General features: G+C 41.9%; 1 protein-coding gene across 2 annotated transcripts; it reads right to left on the bottom strand.

Annotated features, from left to right (window-relative positions):
* On the bottom strand, positions 1–21,224 carry CDK4 (cyclin dependent kinase 4). 2 transcript variants are annotated; one of them, XM_058171040.1, is made up of 9 exons: positions 21,208–21,224; positions 20,695–20,857; positions 18,132–18,381; positions 15,762–15,897; positions 15,468–15,635; positions 13,779–13,888; positions 4,935–4,985; positions 4,050–4,185; positions 1–2,876 (listed from the first exon to the last, which is right to left on the bottom strand). In XM_058171040.1, exons 3-9 carry the CDS (start codon positions 18,347–18,349, stop codon positions 2,784–2,786), a joined length of 912 nt encoding a protein of 303 aa, XP_058027023.1. In that variant the 5' UTR covers positions 18,350–18,381; positions 20,695–20,857; positions 21,208–21,224; the 3' UTR covers positions 1–2,783. The 2 variants fall into 2 exon arrangements, with proteins under 2 accessions (XP_058027023.1, XP_058027022.1); XM_058171039.1 differs by lacking the exon at positions 21,208–21,224 and adding an exon at positions 21,020–21,138.
* Positions 21,225–21,509: the final 285 nt, after the last annotated feature.

Below are 21,509 nucleotides of genomic sequence, written 5' to 3'. Positions count from 1 at the left end.
AATTGTATATTTCTTTTATCAAAATAGCAACATACAGGTGGTGTCTTGAGCAACGCAAATGGAAATAAACTTCAATACAAGGCACATACAATAGCTGACCCTGAGCATACATATGTACCAGAGACATGTATGTTTTAAAGAATACGTATAATGTACTGTCATGTCTGTAAACAGCAAAATAGATTATGAAGCGCTGATCGTTGATTATCAACAGAAGAATACATAACAACACACGCCACTGAATGTATTACAATGCAGTTACAATACTTGCAGTTTGCTGCCCAGAGATTTGGATACATCACAAGTACTGTTAACTTAGAAATAGCTTTGATTTGTAAAAAAAATTTAAAAAGCAGCCAAATTTCCCCAGTTTGTGTCTCCAGTTGCGTACAAAATATATCAGGTGCGTACCAAAATATATCAGGTGCGTACCAAAATATATCAGGTGCATACCAAAATATCAGGTGCGTACAAAATATATATTTTTATGAGGAACCTCTTTAAACAAAATATTTCAGGTTAGAGTAATGGTTGATTAATATATCGAAGGGGAAGAGACAGAACCTTATTCAAGTGAAGAGTTGTAACAGTTTATGCCAAAATTTAGCTAAAACAAGGAAAATAGGAGGAACATATTAGCAAAAATTTTTTTAAAAAGATGGTTGTTACTTGTAGTAAATGCTGAGCATGATATTCTCACAGCATGAAGATAAACGGAGCTCCCAGTTGAGTTTTAAATTAAACTTGAATGGCTTAGATTCCAGTTCGGTTGTGATATGGCACTTCTGTCAAGGGTTTTTTTTCTTTCTTTCTTAAAACAGTCACTCCCTTCTCAAGAAATAGCAAAACACACTAAACATTGTTTAACTTGGCTATCCATCCCACGCAGCCAGACTCCAGCTTATCTTGGCAAAACCAGAACACACAAAAAGCAGTTTGTTGAAGTTACCTGAATGTTGACGTACGAGCTCCCATATAAACAATTTCAACTACCCACTTCCATCAGGAAAGAAAAAAAAACCCGAATTAATTAGAACAAAGGTATATTTTTGCAAGTAAAAATGTAAACAAAGTGTCTTTTTACTTGGCTAAATCGCACATTCGTGAAGCATTGGCAACAGTGCTTTTGGGTTTTACATCACGATTCCTCAGGCCCTTTGCTAGAAGTCCATTAAAAGCCGTAAGAGTTGAATCGGGATTTTTTTTTAAAAAGGAAGAGGTGCACCTCACCATGGCCATCTTCCCCGTTTTATCCTAGGAACAAAGATTTGCCAACTGGAGCAGGAGTTGTCTTTTCACCCTTGCAAGATAGTTCAGGCATCTCTGTAGGTTGACAAGAGCTGCTACTCCATCTTACTTGGTAAAGGAGTGTGTTAGTTTTGTAGAACTACATCAAATTCATTAAGACCCATAGTAAAGGGCAAAGCAACCCTCAAGAACAAAGGGAGATGGGAAAAGGGGGGGGGGAAAGAAAACTGTAACAGAAAGTAAAATGGATAAGGAGAAAGGAAAAGAAAATGGCAAGGGAAGGGAAAGGAAAGGAAGGAGAGGAGGGGGTAGGGAGGGGAGAGGAGAGGGTAGGGAGAGGAGAGGAGAGGAGAGGAAAGGAGAGGGGTAGGGAGAGAAGAGGAGTAAGGAGAGCAGAGCAGAGGAGAGGGGTAGGGAGAGGAGAGCAGAGAAGAGAGGAGCGCTAAGCAAAGCTCAAGAATGTTCCAGAGAGGCTACTACAGTCTCAGATTGTCAGGAACCTCATTAACAGATCAGGCAAGCAAGCAGGACTTACAGTAACTCTCTTAAACTTTTGGAAGATTCTGAAAAATCAGTGCATGTCGTAGAACACACAATGTGAAGCATCAGCTTTCCAATTTGAAAAGCAAAAGGTTTAGCACTATGAATTTATGTTCCTGAAAGCTCTTTGAAATGTAGATGAATCAACACTTGAGCAATCCAACTCAGATAACCATTCACCAGGCTAATCACAACACGAGACAACTTCAGGTGGCAAGAAAAGGGAAAGACCAAACTATACTTGCCTGGACCTCACCCATATCCTTTATTGAAATGTTATCATTTTTAAAAGCCTTTAAAAAAATGTTTCACATTAATATTTGGAATCGAACAGATGGAGAACCTCTCTCATCTGAACACGTTCCCCATGCCGAGATAGCCAACCGCGTAGGTCTGTCCTGACCAGTGTCTTGGCAATTAAAAAAAAGAAAAGAATTGTGAAGACTTATACAAAAATAATCTTCTGCTCCCATTTTGGTGGAGCTCTGCAACGTGCTAAGGCAAGGCTTTAGTGTCAAACTGTTAGCCACAGGAATGTGATAAGGCAGCAGTATTATTATGTGTAAACTGTTATAAAATTTTTATTAAGAGGAAAAAGGGGCTATCCAAAAGAGACCTTTGGCAAAGAACCCATAGATGGCCGAGATGCCTCAAACCAGGCTGTCCCAAAAACAAACAGACCTCCAAGAACGCCACTGGAGGTCAACCCAGGAATACAGAATGCGCATGCACGGTGACGGAGAGATGCCACTATAAAGTCCTAACATTTTCAGGGTGGGAAAGGATTTCAATGGTGCATTTCCTGCAACATGACCCTCTCTGTTTTCATGCATGTTGTCAAAAGCTTTGTCCTTCCCACCCCTTCAATCCTAGCACAGCCAGGACAGCTTGGGGACTAGTCTGAGTGTATCCACTTGGTGGGGTTCATGTTATACGCATATTCACGAAGTCTTTTGTATAGTCTCTTCCCCCAGGCTTAGGGATTCGCCGGGGTGCTACCCTTCACCTGCGTTCTTGTCCTGAAAGTACTGATGATGCAAGGCTTGGAAGGCAGATATACGCTTCAGTGGATTGAATGTCAGCATTTCCTAGAGAGGCAGAGACACAAAAAAAGGAAACCCATTACATACATCTCATAAAAACGTATATGCACACATTCATCCCCCACTGTGGTTTTGTTCCAAATCTCTCCTGAGCAAGAGCCACAACGTTGTGACCCAAGCCCAAGTAGGTAGTAATAAACTCAGTCTGTGAAAAAACAAACTTTATTCAAACAGCTGAGAATTACTTCATTCCCAGCGTCGTTCAACTCAAATTAAAACAAATGCCTCCCAACACAAATTCCTCAGTTCTCTCGCAAACCTCGGTCCAATTAGGCAAACTGCCAAAGGCCTTTCCTGGCAAATGTCCAGAAGTCACAAAAATAAAGATGTAGACGAAGCAGAAGACACAGCTACCAACGTTGTTTTCCGGTAAAGCTCAAACGCTAATGCTGGTCTGTTTTAAGCCTTATGGGAGGGGCCAATCATCTCTTGGCCCTACTCCCGAGTTGTCCTTTTTGCTTGAGCTGATCTTGCCTTCTGGCAGCTCTTCTCATGCGTACATTAGGAACAGGATCCTCCTGTTCCTCTGCCTCACTACTGTCAGTCTCTGGAGGCTATGGAGTCTGCACCTCACTTCCCGATGGCCTCACCTCACCTCAGCCTCATTGCTGTCTGACTCCGTTGCCAGCTCCGTAGGCTGCTGACGGACCACAACACAAAAGAGAGGGTCTGAAGGCAAGCAAACTAAGGACTGGAGCCATGGAGATGGCTCCAACTTCAGTAGTTCTCAGATCCTAGAGATCCCTGGTGTGCCTCTAAAACTTGAACTTGCAATTGAAAGTACTGCTCACGCTATTCTAAGATTAATGTCGAATTCACACAGTACATTATTCAGATGCCAGATGTAGTTGCCATCAGAAGCAAGACTGGAGGAAAATTAAGTCGCTCCTGGTTAGCAAACACTGAGTCACTAACACTCACTGCCTCTTCCCTGCCAAAGACAAATGCCAAGACGGTGGGGTGCAAAGGACCAATGACTTAGTGACTCATGTAAGCTACCTAGATAGGAAATCTCTCCTTTGTTGCGTGTTTCCATTCTCAGAATAATACCAAGCTCAGGCTCTCAATGATCATTCTATCCCCTCATTCTATCCCCAATTTTCAATTCCCATTTTGCTCTGGTTTGTGCCGTAATTATTCTGGTATCTCAGAACTTACCAAAAGCAGCTGAGCCCCCTGGACCTCAATTTCTGGCACAAAGTTCTCCACAGGCTGTGGGGAACGAGCAGCAAAGGCACATCGTGGTAGAGACACATCCAATGGCCAATCTTCCTCTGACGGGAGACCAATCAGGCTGAAGGAAAGAAAGGGAAAAAACATGAGCTAGATCCAACTCAGATTGGTTTCAAGGCAATGGGGCAACCCTGTTAGGCACTACAACTCCAAAAGCTTCCCAGCCAAAGCACCAATATCCAAATTACAGGAATGAATGAATGGCTTTTCATCTTGTAATCATTATTCTAATTCAGGATTTACAGATTTCCAGAGCTTGTAAGTGCAGAACAAGATTAACTCCCCTAAATAATACATCGCCTGCAGGCCTGCCTAGTATGAAGATCATGCAGTCTAACTGGAATCAAGCACAACTAACCATTAAACATCAACAATAAAATAGTTGCGTCCTATTAGCATAGTTTCTTACCATCTTTTTAATACATGTGTTCTCCAGATACTGTTCAACTACAATTCCCAGCATCCTCCATGAGAGGTTGTGCCCCTTGAATGTTACAACCCAGCAACGTCCCTGCTTTAACTCTCAACAAAAGCCAGTGGCCAAACCCCTGTTACTTCTGGCCATTTGCTCAATTAGAAAGATCAACAAAATAAGATCCTGCAGCTATAATGACTCACTTCTGCTTTCTCTGGCTCACAAAACTCAACTCACAAACCTTTGCTCTGAATCTTTATATAGAGCAGAATCAGTCACGCTACCTTAAGTCATGTGGAGCAAAACCAATGCTCTAAATAATGATAACAACTTCCTCTTTGTGACGATTTTACTGACCCACAACCTTTGGCATGTAAGAAGAAGTTGAGACTCACTCAAAGATCTTGCCCAGTTGGTCAGCTTCTGATTTGCCACAGAAGAGAGGTCTAGAAAGAAGACAAAAGGAAATTGTGGTCACGGCAGTTTATGACGCTCACAAATTCTGACTCTCTTAAAAACCAGGACTGCTCATTCCTTATTTTTTTCTGATATCAAAGCACTCAGGTCAAACATCAAGCTTGGTTAAGGATGTATTTATTCAGGGGCAAGAGGAGGAGTCCATCAGAAGTTTGACTGTTTTAGGGCAGCTGTGATTTCAATCCACTGAACTGAGAAGAGTAACAATTAAAAAGGCTTCAAAGAGACAGGCTTTGAATTATCTGAAGATAATGTGGGAGTAAAGCCAAACCACTGGAATCAGAAAGCTATGGCATTTGGGGAAGGTGTGGCCACAGACAGGAGATGATTATACCTATTGATGGAGCTTATAGATCAGAGTACATTCTGCAGGACAGCCCAATTCTTCATCAGATTGCCCAAACTAGTATTTCTGATTCATCAATACCCAAGGTTCCATCAAACACTGCAAGCTTCATGAATCACAAACACACACACACACCTTTTTGCCAAATTTCTAGTTCTTGGCCAATGAAATGGTGAGTTTAAGAGATGTATAAAAGGTCTAGGAAAACACTTCATGCATCATTAGATGCACCTCCTCTCCCAAATGAAAACAATAGCTTTAGACAGATCTTGTATAAGGTGCAGTGCCCCTTCAGTTGAATATTACAAAGCTATAGACCTACTCAATGGAATTGCCTCCTTTAATTAAAAAGACAGATGATGGGCAATTGTTCACAAGTAATACCGGATTGACTACAGTGTCCAAAAACCAAATGTCTTAGAAAGAAAAATAAAGAGAACTATGCAAAAAGATTCACTGCTGAATAAAAGCTTGAAAGAAACTGATGAAAACCAGGTGTATCCGACCTGCAGCCTGCAGGATACGTGCAGCCCTGAACAGCTAGTAAGGCAGCCCCACTTTTAATATTATGTGATTTATATAAACTACTGTATATTGTATATTTCATGTGCAGCCCAAGACTGTTCCTCTTCATTCAATGCGACCCAGGCAAGTCAAAAGGTTGGACGTCCATTAGCCCTAGACCAGTGGTACTCAACTTTTTCTTCACCATCAATCCCCTTTAAAAAGCTTTTGTGGCCATGGACCCCCAAGACTTAAATAGTAACATTTCTTCAAGGCTTCGTGGACTCCGTGACAACATCACAGCTCCCCGCAGAATCTGTGGACCACAGACTGAGAACCACTGTCCTAGACCAGCCAGAATTTATGTTAAGTATCTCACATTCCATGTAGAACAGGGAAGCTTGATCACTCAGCGTGTGTTGTGGTCTGCCAGCAGCCTGCAGAGCTGGCAACAGCGATGAGGCTGAGGTGAGGCCAGGGCCATCGGGGAGTGAGGTGTGGACTCCAGAGCCTGATAATAGTGAGGCAGATGAACAGGAGGAGCCTGTTCCTAATGCACACGTGAGAAGAGCTGCCAGAAGGCAAGATCAGCTCAAGCAAAAAGGACAACTCGGGAGTAGGGCCAAGAGATGATTGGCCCCTCCCATAAGGTTTAAAACAGACCAACAACGGCGTTTGGGCTTTGCCGGAAAACAACGTTGGTAGCTTCGTCTTCTGCTTCGTCTACGTCTTGCATTTATTTTTGTGACTTCTGAACGTTTGCCAAGAAAGGCCTTTGGCATTTTGCTTAATTGAACCAAGGTTTGCGATAGGACTGAGGAATTTGTGTTGGGAGGAATTAGTTTTAATTTGAGTTGAACTGGGAATGAAGTAGTTCTCAGGTGTTCAAATAAAGTTTGTTTTTTCACGGATTGAGTTTCCTACTACCTACTTGGGTCTGGGTCACAACAGCATGGTTGGCCAAAGCCACAGAGTGCAACTGGCTTTCATTGGTAATTTCATTCCCATGCCAGCACGTTCCCTTCCTTTCGTACAATTGTACGCCCAAGGGACTAGCTAAGAAAGAGCTCTTGCAGAAAATCCATAAAAGCCCATGATGGCCTCTTTTGGGCCATCACCTTCTATTATGCTACTCCCTCTGCTGGTTTTGAGCAGGTAGAACAGCTGAACAAAATGTTGCTGAGATACTTCTAAAAGGAAGCAATTAAGACTCTAAAGGATAGGCTACTACGCAGTGGTGGGATTCAAATAATTTAACAACCGGTTCTCTGCCCTAGTGATTTCTTCCAACAACCAGTTCATCAAACTGCTCAGAAAGTTAACAACCGGTTCTCCCGAAGTGGTGCGAACTGGCTGAATCCCACCCCTGCTACTACAGTATTATATGACAACATGAGAGTCAGCCACGGTATTATACATAAGGTTTTACTGCACATTTAGTAAATCTACAGCAGCAGGAAGTGGGAGGAATTCAAAAGAAGGGAAAAGTTACAGGAAAATAAGAAAGAGATTGAGAAATGCAAGTAATTAATCCCTGTTGCTGCAGCCATGAAAAGTTATCGAAAGAGAAAATCAGCAGATGCAAAACACAATTACGTAGTTGCAAAACAGGAAAATCAAATATCAGCAATAATGGAGCTAAATTTAGTCTGGCAATCCAAAATTTAAATTTGAAAAATGTTTCGGCTATCGGTATAAGGACAATAGAGGTAATGAAAGAATGAAAATTACAAAAGACTACAAAGCATGGGAACAGGAGGTTCACAATTGTTTGAATTGTCTGAAATGGTGTGGGGTTTCCTGCCTGGGCAGGGGGTTGGACTAGAAGACCTCCAAGGTCCCTTCCAACTGTGTTATTATGTTATGTTATGTTGTCCCTGATAGGTCCCCGTTGTATATTGAACCCCAATAGCATTCATGATATAACAATGCTACTTGAAGAAACACATTTGAAGGACAATGGCGGAATTATAGCCACTCCATTGTTCATTATAAATACTTTTTAAGGGAATGATGAGCCAGTTTGGTCTATTGGTTAAGGCACCAGGATCTCTGGCCTGCCCACCTCACAGGAGTATTGTTGTGGGGGGGAAAGGAAGAAGAAAGAGTGTAGATATGTTGCCACCCTGGCTAATTTATAAAAAATAATAAAGGTGAGAGATAGGTAGGTAGGTGGGTATAGGATAGCAAAATAGATTAGATCAGATAGATGATAGAAAGATAGACAGATAGACAGACAGACAGACAGACAGAGGCAGATAATCACTAAACAGAACCTTGGACTGGACTGCATGAGGAAAAGTAAAATTAATTCTCAACACGAACTTCTACCAGTAATGATGAAGAAATGTACTGCAGTCATTTTCCTGCCAACTTATTTGAATAATCAATACAGCCAGTATTTTGCAGAGATCACAAAGGAATGGATAAAGTGATGAAGAGGACTGGTGAGAAGATAAAGCAAGAAAGGATGGGTTAATTTAGGCTTACAGTATGTCAAAAGGGAATTAACAAGAAAAGAAAGAAATTGTAAAGGAAATAAGAGAAAAGAGCTTTAGTAAGATGGATAACTAATTGCAGATGGAATCCTAAAAACAAAATAGAAAGGATATGAGGAGAAAAAAATAAGCATCAAAACATCAATCCAAGATGTTTTAACATAGATCACAGAAATAAAGGACATATAAAATCATCTGAAAAAGGATGACTAAGCAGAAGCAAGTTCCACTGCTTAGCAATTCTTGGAAAGACTGAGATACAACTGGAAGATTATTATGCAATGGATCGGTTACTGGGAGAGCGTGGAAGCAGTGCAAAAGGCAAAGATAATAAGGGGCAGAAATATCATTATAAAACAGAGGGGGGAAAAACAGAAAGCAAACTTGAACGAAGCGAAGAAAAAATACCTTTAATGAGCTACTTTTTTTTTTAGTGAAAAACACTCTTTCTGAAGGTTCACTGATAAAAACTCAAGTTGGGATATATATATTTACTGGTATATATGAACAGCCATGGTGGTGAAGTGGTTAGAATGCTGTATTGCAGGCTAACAGTACCCACAGCCTGGAGTTCGATCCTGATGGGGCTCAAGGTTGACTCAGCCTTCCGTCCTTCCGAAGTCAGTAAAATGAGGACCAATCTGCTGACACTTGTAAACTGCTCAGGGAGCGCTGTCGAGCACTATGGAGCGGTATGTAAGTCTAAGTGCTATTGCTAAGTGCTATTAGAGATGATTCAATATTAAGAGCTTTAATTGTGGAAAATACAGATGATGTGACGAAGAGGGAAAGCCACTTCTCTAAACACTATTTGAGAATATATTTATGAAGCCCTTCAGGATTCCGAAAGACAAGCTGTAGATAGTAGAGGTGTCCACATCACTGTCTTGAGTGGACATCTCAAGTGCAAAACAACGTTCCTTGGATCATTCTGGAAGGATCTAAGTTCAAGATACTTCCAAAATGATCAGGACTGTGCATTTCACACCAAAAACCTTTTTTTTTACACTCAGGTAAGGGTGTTTCAATCTTCAAACAGTTCAAATTTGAAACTCGGGTACATCCCTTGGTATGAACGTAACGATCAAGAAAATACTATATCAGAAAATAAATGTATTAAATATAAATTCTGTAATAATTAAACTACCCAGTTGAACAGATACAAAGTACGATTCTTTTTCTTGATTTAGTGGAACAAGAAATGATGGCAGCGGGCACAGAATTGACTAAACCTAACCTTATAAAGAGCACAACTGCTAAATAATGTGAGACCAGGCAACATTGTAAATGTAATGTTTTTAGTTCTGCTAGAAATTACATGGACCTTGACAGATTCATCATATCAACACTAAAGGGCTGTACTACTTGTTCAGTGACTGTTCAAAGTTATAATGTCAGCACCCACCTGCCCAGCCACACTCAATATTTTCATCCACTCACCGGCCTGCTTGCAAGCCATCTAAGGTAAAACTTATTGTGCCTGGGACTTGAAAATTCCTGCTGGCTTTCCCATTGACTTTGCTTGTTGAAAGCCAGAAGGAAGTCACAAATCATGATCAATGAGATTGTCGCTTAACATCACACAATTCTCATTTTACAACAGTAAACCAGGATTAACATTGCTAAGTGATGCAGACACACAGTGTCATGCTTTATGACCATAATCAAGCTTAATAACCAAAATTCAGATCCCAATAACCATGTCTGAGGATTAACTGTAAGTATACATGCTTACTAATTATAAACTTTCTGATAATGAAAAGTGTTCAAAATATGAATGCTGAATAGATTTCATTTTCAGCTGGATATAAGAAAACAGCTTTCCTGCTTTTCTAAGAATAAGGATAGTGCCTCCCCCTCCGGACAATCAATCTTATAAAAGAGAAAATTATTTTGAATTTGCTTGATCTAATTATTCTTTGCAAAATTATGTTTATTATAATTTTAGATTGTCAGAAAAAAGTGGCTTTCCATTTTCTTTATAATGAAGTTTCAATCAAAAACAAATCATAGCCAATGAGAAACTAATTACCCATCTAGAAAACAAATCTGTATTATGTATTTTCTTTATATTGGAATGGATTTAAATCAGGCAGAAACATCAAAATCCTTCTGTAAACATATGATTTAGTTAACTATCATTTACATAAAATTATATATCTGTCTCTTTCACATCAAGACTTCAATTCAACATACTTTGTTGAATATGATGAGAATAATATACCTGTTCTATGGTGAGATCACAATTACATAAATTGTATAATTATATAAATTATATATATTTTTTAAAAACTGAAATTCAAAGGGTCAATTTATCCTCAAGTTTTGTAAGAGATAGAACTACAAAATGGGGAACTACGATCTGTAAACTTCAATTCCCAGAATTCCTGAGCCAACCATGCATAAGTTTACAGATGGTAAAAGGACCATAGTTCCCCACCCAGAGGTATTACATTAAGGTTTATATTAACATGCAACAAAATTACTGTATTTTTCGGAGTATAAGACGCACCTTAGTTTTTGGGGAGGAAATTAAGAAAAAAGCTGATTGGCAGGTGGATCGATCTCCTGGAATACCCCCAATCAGCTGTTCCAGAGGTGAATTTTAGCAACAGGTTCCTTGGTTGTGAGCTCTACGCCTTGCTTTTTTTTCTGCCTCTGAAACTCTGTTTCAGAAAAAACTTTTTTTCTGCCTCTGAAAACCTCCAAAACAGAATTTCAGAAAAAAAGCCTCTGAAGCTCTGTTTAGGGCTTTTTTCCTGAAGCTCTATTTGGGGTCTTTTTTTCTGAAGCTCTGTTCGGGGGCTTCTTTTCTGAAGCTTTTTTCAGCCTCTTATATAATATTGATCTTTAAAAAAAGTAAGAGCAATATTATATAAGAAGAAAATAAAGCTTAAAAAGGAACAAAAACATACAGAACAAATGTTCAGAGATTTTTAGCTCTTGAAAAGGACCAAGTAATGTACTGACACAGAATATGCATACTGAACTGAAGGTCAGGGGGAAAAAAAGACCTGCACCATTTACTTCCTGATTTAGTATCTCTGTTCTGTCAGATTATATTCTCTTGATTCTGACAGGAACAGAAGATTCTAACAGCTTCCTAAAAAAGCTGATATAGGATGACATAAGGGCCATCTTGTGAATCCACAAACCGAATAGTAGAATAACTTCATTGTACTGTTTGCATGTTAAGAGTAGCGTAAGAAGAAGTACAGTTTCTTCAGAAGAAACCCACACTGTATATTATCTATTTGCTAACATGTGGAAACTCACGAAGACAGCTATTTTAGTAACTTTCCCGCTTTCTGTTTCCAAAATACCCTAGAACAGGGGTGAAATCCAGCAGGTTGACAGGTTCTGGAGAACCAGTAGCAGAAATTTTGAGCAGTTTGGAGAACCGGTAGCGGAAATTTTGAGTAGTTCGGAGAACCGGCAAATACCACCTCTGGTTGGCCCCAGAGTAGGGTGGGAATGGAGATTTTGCAATATCCTTCCCTCAGGAATGGGGATTTTGCAGTATCCTTCCCCATGGCCCACCAAGCCATGCCCACCAAACCACACTATGCCCACCAAGCCACGCCCACAGAACCGGTAGTAAAAAAAATTGGATTTCACCACTGCCCTAGAATAAGGCAAGGGCTGCTCACATCTGGCAAAACAGATACATTTGTTGAATTTTAAGAATATGAAATTTGGGCTATATGACATTTGTGGGTGCATTATTTCTAAGTATCAGGAATGAATTAATTAGTATTATGCCGTGCCTATATTTTATGCTTGTTTATAGTCCAGAGAGATGCTGTTTAGAAGTAAAGGAGAATATCCCAACTGTAGAATTTTGGACATCTGCTGTGTTTCACAAAATACACCCCTCCCCAATAAAAACCCTCAGCATCCAAAGATGTAAATAATACCGTCTGTTGCAAAATCAGCTAAGAACTTTTTTAGTTTTAAGTGGCAGTGAACTGAAGATTGTTGGATGAAATCCAGTAATGAACTATTCATGGGGTACGTGCTTCAAAGGAAGCCTTGTCTGTTGGCTTCACTCTTGAATCTGCCAGAAGAGATGTATGGGAGCAAATTATATAAGTAGTGAGAAATACACTCCCAAGTTATGTATACCTGATTTGAGCAATCCTGGTTTGGAAACATGGTCAGAATAATCAGGCCCGATTTGATTCCAGAGCAAACCTGCACACTTCAATATCGCAACCAATAGAAATAATGGCCATGCATTTTTCCCTTACACCAAGGGGTTCCCAACCTTTTCTACACCCCACACCCCTAGAACGCTTCTAACACATTCTCGCACCCTTTACAAAAATAATTAATTATATGCATATAATTATGCATATAGACTGGAATTTCGAATCTTCTAAACCCACGTTTTCCCACCCCTGCCTTATGCAAATGAAGGCAGCAGTACTTTAACTCACTCAACAATGGAGAGAGAAACTGGCAAACAACCCTGCGTAACTGAACTGGGATTTTTGTAAACTTGTATGTTTCCCCCTCACTTCAGACAGAACGTTTTTAAACGTCCAGAGTGCAAGCCTGTGAAGTGATTAAGCACATGAATCTGTGTGAATTGTGATTTATTTATTTTTTTGTAAGTTACCTAATACTCAAACTTAAGTTACATGCAAGACGATTTCAAAATAAACACGTGGTGCAACTTTGGGCTCTGTAGTCTCCCTAATCCTATCTTCTCTTGAAAGGAGAAGCCTAAGAAGAGCAAGAGAGCAGGTCGCTGGCTCCTCCCTATCAATCCTTAGCCTGAAAGATAAGCAAGACAGAATTCTGGCAGGCCAAGCCTTAATCTATTGTTTCCCAGCTGCTGACTGTGGTCATGTGCTAGCAAAAAAGTATATTCACCAGCTCTGATCTGACACAAAGACAGCAAAGGTCGCAGACCGTGAGTCTATTTGGAAGAGAAGAACATGTCTGGGTCAGCCCTTGCAATGCTACCGGCCTTTTTTCCAACCCATTTTTACCCCTTCTGTATCAATCCGTCCCCCTTATTTCAAATTATCTCATTCCGTCCTTAAGGCTGTGACAAAAGGAAGCACGGCGTATTTCTCCTCTGCAAATGCAACACCCCCACCGAAGGCTTACACAAGCATACACAACTCATTCCCACCCAGACTCAATAGTAGAAATGCCCATAATGGTATTCTGAGGAAACTCCATCTCATGAAATATTTTTTTTTTAAAAAAAAATAGAAAATGCAAGACTCAAAATTGGGGGAAGAAGGGAACTGCATGAAATTGCAGGCATTATGGAGACCTGTACAATTGCTTTGAAACAATCTGAAATTAGCTAACTGAAGCTCTGCCACAACCCTCAAAAGATTTGCTTTCCCAAATGGAAGGAAAGTCCTCCTTCCTCTTCCTTCCTTTCAACCACTTACTTCCTTCGAAACATCTCGGCAAAGATACATCCCACACTCCATAAGTCCACAGGAGTAGCATAGGTTGACTGGAGCAGCACTTCTGGAGCACGATACCAGAGGGTGACCACCTGGACGAGAGGAGAACACCAGAAGCATAAAGATCGAGGAAAGCCACAGAGGGAGATTCAAGTTCCATGATGGAGATGAGGCTAATTTCCATAAGAAAACTATTCTGATGTTTTCTACTCCTGGGCTTCCATCTGTCACAATTCCTACTCAGTCCGAACTACCCACTTCCCCATTCCTACTAGGACATCTAAGCACCTATTTTGGTTTGGAAATGATATGGTTAATATTGAATGTAGATCTGCAGCTACAAATTAGAGGAACAAGGCTACTTTCCATTATACCTACCAAAACCACAGAGACTATGGAATGCCCCTTTTCCCACTATCAACAGTAAAAAAACAGCAACAGAGCAGTCCCCTCCCTATTAGCTGCAAAGGTGTCTAAAGGTAGAAATAGCCACCTTGTCAGGGTTCCAAGTAACACCTCCAACAAAAGATTCTGAGGCTTAGATTTCCTCAAAGCTACCTTTTATTAGAGATGTCATATTGGCACATCTGGGAAAACCCGAATCTGAAAGTTTCCAGGTTTTTCCCACCCAAGTGAAAGTTGAAGTCCCTGCCCAGCACCCTCATGTCCATCACATGGTCCAATTATCCACCGTCCAAACTGAAGACACTCCCCAGTCATCTGACTCCAGGTGCCAGGGCAATGCATCCTTGACTCACTTAGAAAGGAATGTTCTTTTGACTACATATCATCTACACTCTATACCCATGATGGCAAACCTATGGGATGCGGAGCCAAATCAGTGGGCACGCGAGGGTTGCCCTAGCTTAGCTCCAGTGTGCACGTGCACGCCGGGCAGCTGATTTTCGGGCCTTCCGGAAGTCTGAAAACAAGCCTTTTCCAGCCTCCGAGTGCCTCTAGGCGGGTGGGGAAAGCCTTCCCCACGCTCCAAGAAAGCGTCTAGAGCCTGGGGAGGGTGAAAAACAGGCCTACCGGGTCCCCTGTGCCATTGCGTGCCAAAAATGGTGGGAGTGCAGGGGGCATCGTGCGTGCAGTGCGGGGAGGGGACAGGGCACATTTAATTATGGGTGTGGGCACGCGCATGAACGACCCCCCTGTGCTCCCCCCACTTTTGGCATGCAACAGCAAAAAGGTTAGCCATCACTGCTCTATACAATCCCCCCTCCCATTTTCTCACAGAAGATGTGGCAGTCCTGAAGGCCGAAACATAAAAGATGGCTTCCAGGTCTGACACACTTGCTATTCTGCAGGTGTTATAACCTAGCAGCCCCCTAACTTTCGGGCACCCCCAGGAACTGGTTCTGTGGAGGGCAGTTTTTTCTGGGATCAAGAGGGCATGGTTTCCCACGCTACCTGGATCCCATGCATGTGCTGATGGGCCTTCGCTTGATCACACAGTCCAGTTCCTGGCAGTCCGTGTACCAATGGCGGTCCACAGCCTGGGAAGTGGGACCCCTATTATAACATAAGAGTTTGGGATTCTAGTAGCTGGAAGTCTAAAACATTAGGATAGAATTAGGTGGTATATTCCCGTCGTTATGAATCTCCCAACTTAGCTGTGTTGGCAGGAATAGACTTTTTTCTTTCTCATACGATCTGGACAGCACTCACCAATGGTGTCAGGGCCATCTGGCAGCTATAGATACGAGCCAGTCCAAAGTCAGCCAACTTGATTTGACCAGCGCTGGTCACCAGGATATTCTCTGGCTTAAGGTCACGATGAACAATGCAGTTCGAATGTAAGAAATCCAAGCCACTCAAGAACTGACGCATCATGTCCTAGAGGTGACAGGTGGAAGAACATGTGACATCGACATCTCTGGTTAGGATTCCTTGTATTTCTTATCAATCTGGAGGTCACCCCAGAAAACAAGAGTATTGGACCTCAATCTAAGGTCGATTTACCTTTATTACTTCTGAGGGTAAGCCAGGAGGTGGTGTTTTTTCCAAATAGGCTTTCAGGTCCTGATCTACATGCTCAAAAACCAGAGTCACTTTGGTTTCTCGTTCAGTCCGTGTAGTGGTGCAAACATCCATTAGTCTAAAGAGGAATGAAAGAAGAGACATTCAGTAAATGTTCTACAACTGCCAAGGAAAATGGAGACCGGTGGTGAAATTAAGAGAACATCTTAAATCAAAAGGATCCTTGAATGGAATTTCACTGATCCTGAATCACATCCAGGCACATCGAATGCCCTGAATAATGAGACAGGCTGGAAACCTCACAGCTTGCAAGAAATAACATAGGTCTCTGCAGAATGGATTTAATCTATTGGGCTCTTAAGGGTCCATGCCGTCTGCTTTTTTCTTTGTCTCCCAAGCCTACCAAGATATTTCTATTCCAGTTTCAAGATCCTCCTATAAAAATTATATTGATATACCCCTTCCCCCAATCTCTTCACTCCCATCCCATGTTTATCTCCCATTCTAACTCTTTCAGTTCACTCAGTTTCTGCTGTGAGTCATCCTTAAGTAAAATACTGTATTTAAGTATCAATAGAGCTAAAGGCCTCTGCTCTGCCTTTGTCAACACAATAACAGAGAGCCAAGTAGGGGAAAAAAACCAGTCTCTGAGCCCACCAGATTCTCCTGGACCCAATTTGTGATCTTATTTGCTAAGGGTGATCCTTTATAATCAGCAGTCTTCTCTAATCTGGCTCTTCACATACCATTCATTAGATCTGTAACCCCAATATGACCTGCCTCTTTCTGTTGCCCAGACTCTGCACTGTAAAGGCTAGGCTGCACTTCCAGTGAAGGATCTAACCAAATTATAGCCTATGCCCTTAATTGGCCTGCTCCACACAACAAAGGCAGATGAAAGTGCCCATTGTTATTGGAGCATGGAAGAAAGAATCGAGAAGACCAATAAGTCAAGAACTATAATCAGAGACAAATTATTCTAAAACAGCTCTCTCAAAATTTTGATCACCTGCTGTACAGTCATAATCAGATTGTTTCAGTTTAGGCTCAAGAGATCAAATTAATGTGGCTTTAGCGTAATTTATAAACCTAGGCAAATTGTGGTTTATTCAATAAATCGGTTTAACAAGTCAGGCCTCAATTGGCTACCATCCAAACTCCCCTATTCCTAGTGCTAACTTCAGCATACACCTGAAGAGGGCTACTACCTTCTCCACAAATAGTTACGGCAGTTATCAATATGCTCAGTCCTCTTTTAGATTGTGACTATCCTAACCGAGATAGGAAGTACAGCAGCACTGTGCTCTAGATAGACGGCGAAAAGACCAACCCACACTTATCACACTACAGCTTAGTCACCCGTAGATTTTCCTTCCCCTGGTTCTTAAGACTGTGTGATCCCACTCTTCAAATCAGCTTTCCCCAACCAGGAATATATTTTTTTTCTGTGTACAAAAGCCACACTGACCAAAGATGATTAAAGTTTAGTTCTAGCGATTGCAATCCCATCTAGACCAGGGGTCTCCAACCTTGGCAACCTTGGCAACTTCAACTCTGGGAGTTGAAGTCCACAAGTCTTAAAGCTGCCAAGGTTGGAGACCCCTTGTCTAGACTACCTGTTTCCAGGTCTAATCCAATTCACTTAAAAGAGGCACCGGATTTGGAAAATTGCTGTAATTGAAGACAGCCTCATTTCTTAGTTCTCAAAACATTATAAACTAAACCTGAGCAGCAATAAAGTAGACTGCTAAATAAATGTACAGCACTGAATCCTTCACATAGTGCTTCCATTCAGCCCTTGATATGAACCAAGTCTGGTCCTGTCTTCATCCCCAAGACTCAACTCTATAATCTCACACACAAAAGACTATTGAAGAAAAGCTTTCCAGTAAATTACCCTTTATCTAGAAAATCAGTCTGTGTTAGGGATAATGGTTTCAGGTCCCCTTGTTAGTATTAATTTACTGAAATGACTGAGTTAACATAAACTTCTGTTTCTTTCGCATACATGGAAACATTAACTGAACTAAGACTGAGCTTTATGACTGTATTATACCATTTAAACACAATCACACACATACACACATTCTATGTATGTGTATATATGTTGACTTGATGGCACATTTTCTCTGTATATGAGTTGAAGATTATTCATCATCAGATGAACTCTATAAAAGCTTATGCCACAGTAATATATTTGTACTATTTGTATTTGCAAAATAATTACTATTATCTCTGCGAAGTTACAAAACGTGCAATTTGATTGAGCTGTATCTTTACACAATTAATTCTGCAGTTCCAGGTCCAACCCCTAAACCCTGGAAGGCTTGTAGTCACAGATGAGGCTCTCACCGCACGATGTTGGGGTGATCAAGGTGCTCCAAACGTTTCAGCAGGGCCACCTCTCGGACTGTGGACAGAGGGAGTCCATTCTCACTGTTCTGCACTCGTACATTCTTGAGCGCCACAAATTTGCCACTCTGCAAGTCCCGAGCCTTGAAGACGGTACCATAAGCTCCAATACCAATTTCAGCCACAGGTTCATATTGTTCCTGCACGCCCATGGCCATCCTGGCAATCTCCTGCTGGAGTCACTGAAGTTCTAAAAGAGCAAGGAAGAGGAGAAAAGCTACATCTAGTCTATCCCTTCGCACAGCAAGCTCCTTAAATACCCCCAAAACAATCCTTTTTTTTTTAAAAGCACTTTATTCCTCTTTCATCAGTGTTTGTCGACCTCAGCAATTATAAGAAGCGTGGCCTTCAACTCCCAGAATTCTGAGCTGGCTGGGGAATTCTGGAAGTTTATGTCCACACATCTTAAAAGTTCTCACGCAGCACCTCCGTTCCTATCTGCCTGACAGTTTCTTTCTGCACCTCACTAGACTACACATCTCCAAGGGAGGATCCTGATTATTTTGATAATGAAGTGGATTTGGAATTCTTTCCACCTGGATTTAAGCAGGTAGTGGATCTGTTTCAGCAGACAAAGCTGGAAGATTGAGATATAACAAGATGTAAATCATTTTTGATGCTTTTAATATTGAAACAGAAGAGGGAATTTTAGCAGGTGCTGTCTTTCTCAATCTTGAATGAAAACTGGCACTTTGGGGAACTCCCCCTTCTAACAGCACTGCTAGGGATATAATCAATGGAAGGAGGAGGACGTAGACCCAGATGATTCATAGATATACACACACACTTTCCAGTCCTTTTATTTGCAATGACAAGATTGGGGTGTATTCCCCATCAAATAAGATTACTAGTTTGACCAAACCACATACATTTATACATATCTCAACTTGGTTCCATCAAAAAACTAGTAATCTTATTTGATGGATTATATTGATATTATAGTGGGACACGATGGCTCAGGGGCTAGGACATTGAGCTTGTCGATCAAAAGGTCGGCAGCTCAGCGGTTCGAATCCCTAGTGCTGCTGTGTAACAGGGTAAGCTCCCATTACTTGTCCCAGCTTCTGCCAACCTAGCAGTTTCGAAAGCACGTAAAAACGCAAGTAGAAAAAATAGGGACCACCTTTGGTGGGAAGGTAACAGCGTACCGTGCGCCTTTGGCACTGAGTCATGCCGGCCACATGACCACGGAGACTTCTTCGGGCAGCGCTGGCTCTTCGGCTTTGAAACCGAGATGAGCACCGCCCCCTAGTCAGCAATGACTAGCACTTATGTATGAGGGGAACCTTTACCTTATTGATATTATATTGTATTGATATATTAAGTGTGTGTGTGTATATATATATATATATATGTATATATATATTTATATATGTGTATGTGTGTGTGTATATATATATATATATATATATATATATATATATATATATATATATATATATACACACACACACACAATGTATATTGTATATACATAGATACATACATATATATATATACATACATACGTACACATATATGTACACACACATATACATATAACTAGATCATATTCAGCAATTATTGCGAAAGATTAATGAAGGTATGTTAAGCTTAGCTAGGCTTCTCCAATTTCTCCTTGTCCTCCTCCACACCAGATCCTGAGCAGGTACATTAAGGTTGTCTGAAAAGAGCAGCTGTATCTTAATTACAACTGGAGGAGCCAGAAGCTGGCTTTTCCTGACATTCTAATAACGGGGTAAAAAGAGATAAAATTACACAGGGCATAATTTCAAGGCACTGAAATCATATGCAACTTGCTCGATTTTACCAAATCAGTCCTCCTTTATCCCACGAAGGTATAAAGTAACAGCAATAAAATCACACTTACTTTTTCTTTTCAAGCCAATTTTTTTAAATTTTATTTTATTTTTTGCTAGCCAGCCTGGACCACTGCTTTTGCTCACAAACTCTCAAAACTGACCATTTCTCTCTGGGCCACAGATGGCGGTTTTTTTTATATACTCCTACCGCAAACAATCTCCACGTGCCCCCCCCCCCCGCCGAACAGCGCCAAAAAAACCAAAAAAATAAAACACAAACTTTTCCCACACCCACAGCAAAGCTGCTGCTGCTGCTGCAGAGCAACAAACGAGGCGCCGAGGCCCAACATAGTTCGGCTTCCTTAAAGGAAAAGAGGTGGGGGTGGGCTGGCTTATCGGCGTTTTCAAACAATAAAAACACGCCCGTCCGGTTGTGGGACGGTCGGATCTGAGCCCGTGGGAATCGTGAACCTCAAAGCCATCGGAATGCAAAACCTTGAGAATGGAATGGAATGCAATGGAATAAAATAAAACAAAACAACAAAACAAAAAACTCCCCCGGGCGCTTTGCTCTTGTGCATTTCACACGATTCGCGCTGTGCACTCCGGATTCCGCAGGCGAGAAACAGTTACATTTCAAACAACGCCCTAGAGCCTCCCAATTCCCGGTGCGATCCCCGGTGGATCCTTAAACTCCTTACCCGAACAAAAGCCGAGGGCTACGCTTCCAACATCGCCGCCGTTTTCTCCTCCTCCTCCTCCTTCTCTTTTCGCAGCCTCCTTACAAAACACACACACGGGCAGGTCGGAGAAGCAGGGAGGGGGGAAGCGTCCTCCCTTCTCTTCTTAGCTTCATTCACCAAACTGCAAGACGGGATTAAAAAAAAACAAAACACGCTTGCAAAACTATTTTTTTTAAAAAAATTCTTTAAAAAAAACAAACCAACCCAAACCCAGGCCGAAAATCCAAAGACCTCCCCGATAGTTCCTTCCTTCCCCCCCAACGACGGGCCCCCTCTGACTCACTGCCGGTGCAAAGCTTTCCTTAGCGGGACAAGGCATTTCCCCGCTCTTGCAAGAGCCACGCGGAAGAAGCGCAGGAGCGCGTGCTCCGGATCAAGGAGCATTCCCCCCCCCCACCCGCGTCCTCTTCTCCCTCCTCCCTCCCTCCCCCCGCCCACCCGACGTTCCAAAGAAGCAGGGCCCGAACTCACCCCCTCCCCCCCGGGCGAGGAGCCGCGACGGGCGCTGCTATACAGTTCAGCGCCGTTCTAGGTAGCAGGCTGGGGGGGGGGGAGGGGGCGGGGCTGGAAGACCCGGCAAAACCAGAGAGGCGGTACAGCCAGAGTGGCTACCAGAGAAGGAAGTGGGTCTCCATAGTTACCATTCTAAGCTGTAGAATCCCCTTCCCGCTCCCTTCAAAGAGGCGGACGGTGGAGGTGGGGGGAGGAGAGGCGGTTACTTCCTCTTTGCTGCGAAGATGCTAGTTAGTACCAGGGCCAGGTGTCCCCTTCCT

Source organism: Ahaetulla prasina, chromosome 2, assembly GCF_028640845.1.
Source record: "Ahaetulla prasina isolate Xishuangbanna chromosome 2, ASM2864084v1, whole genome shotgun sequence".
In the NCBI taxonomy this organism is placed as follows: Eukaryota; Metazoa; Chordata; class Lepidosauria; order Squamata; family Colubridae; genus Ahaetulla; species Ahaetulla prasina.
This window is presented reverse-complemented; position numbering and strand designations above follow the sequence as displayed.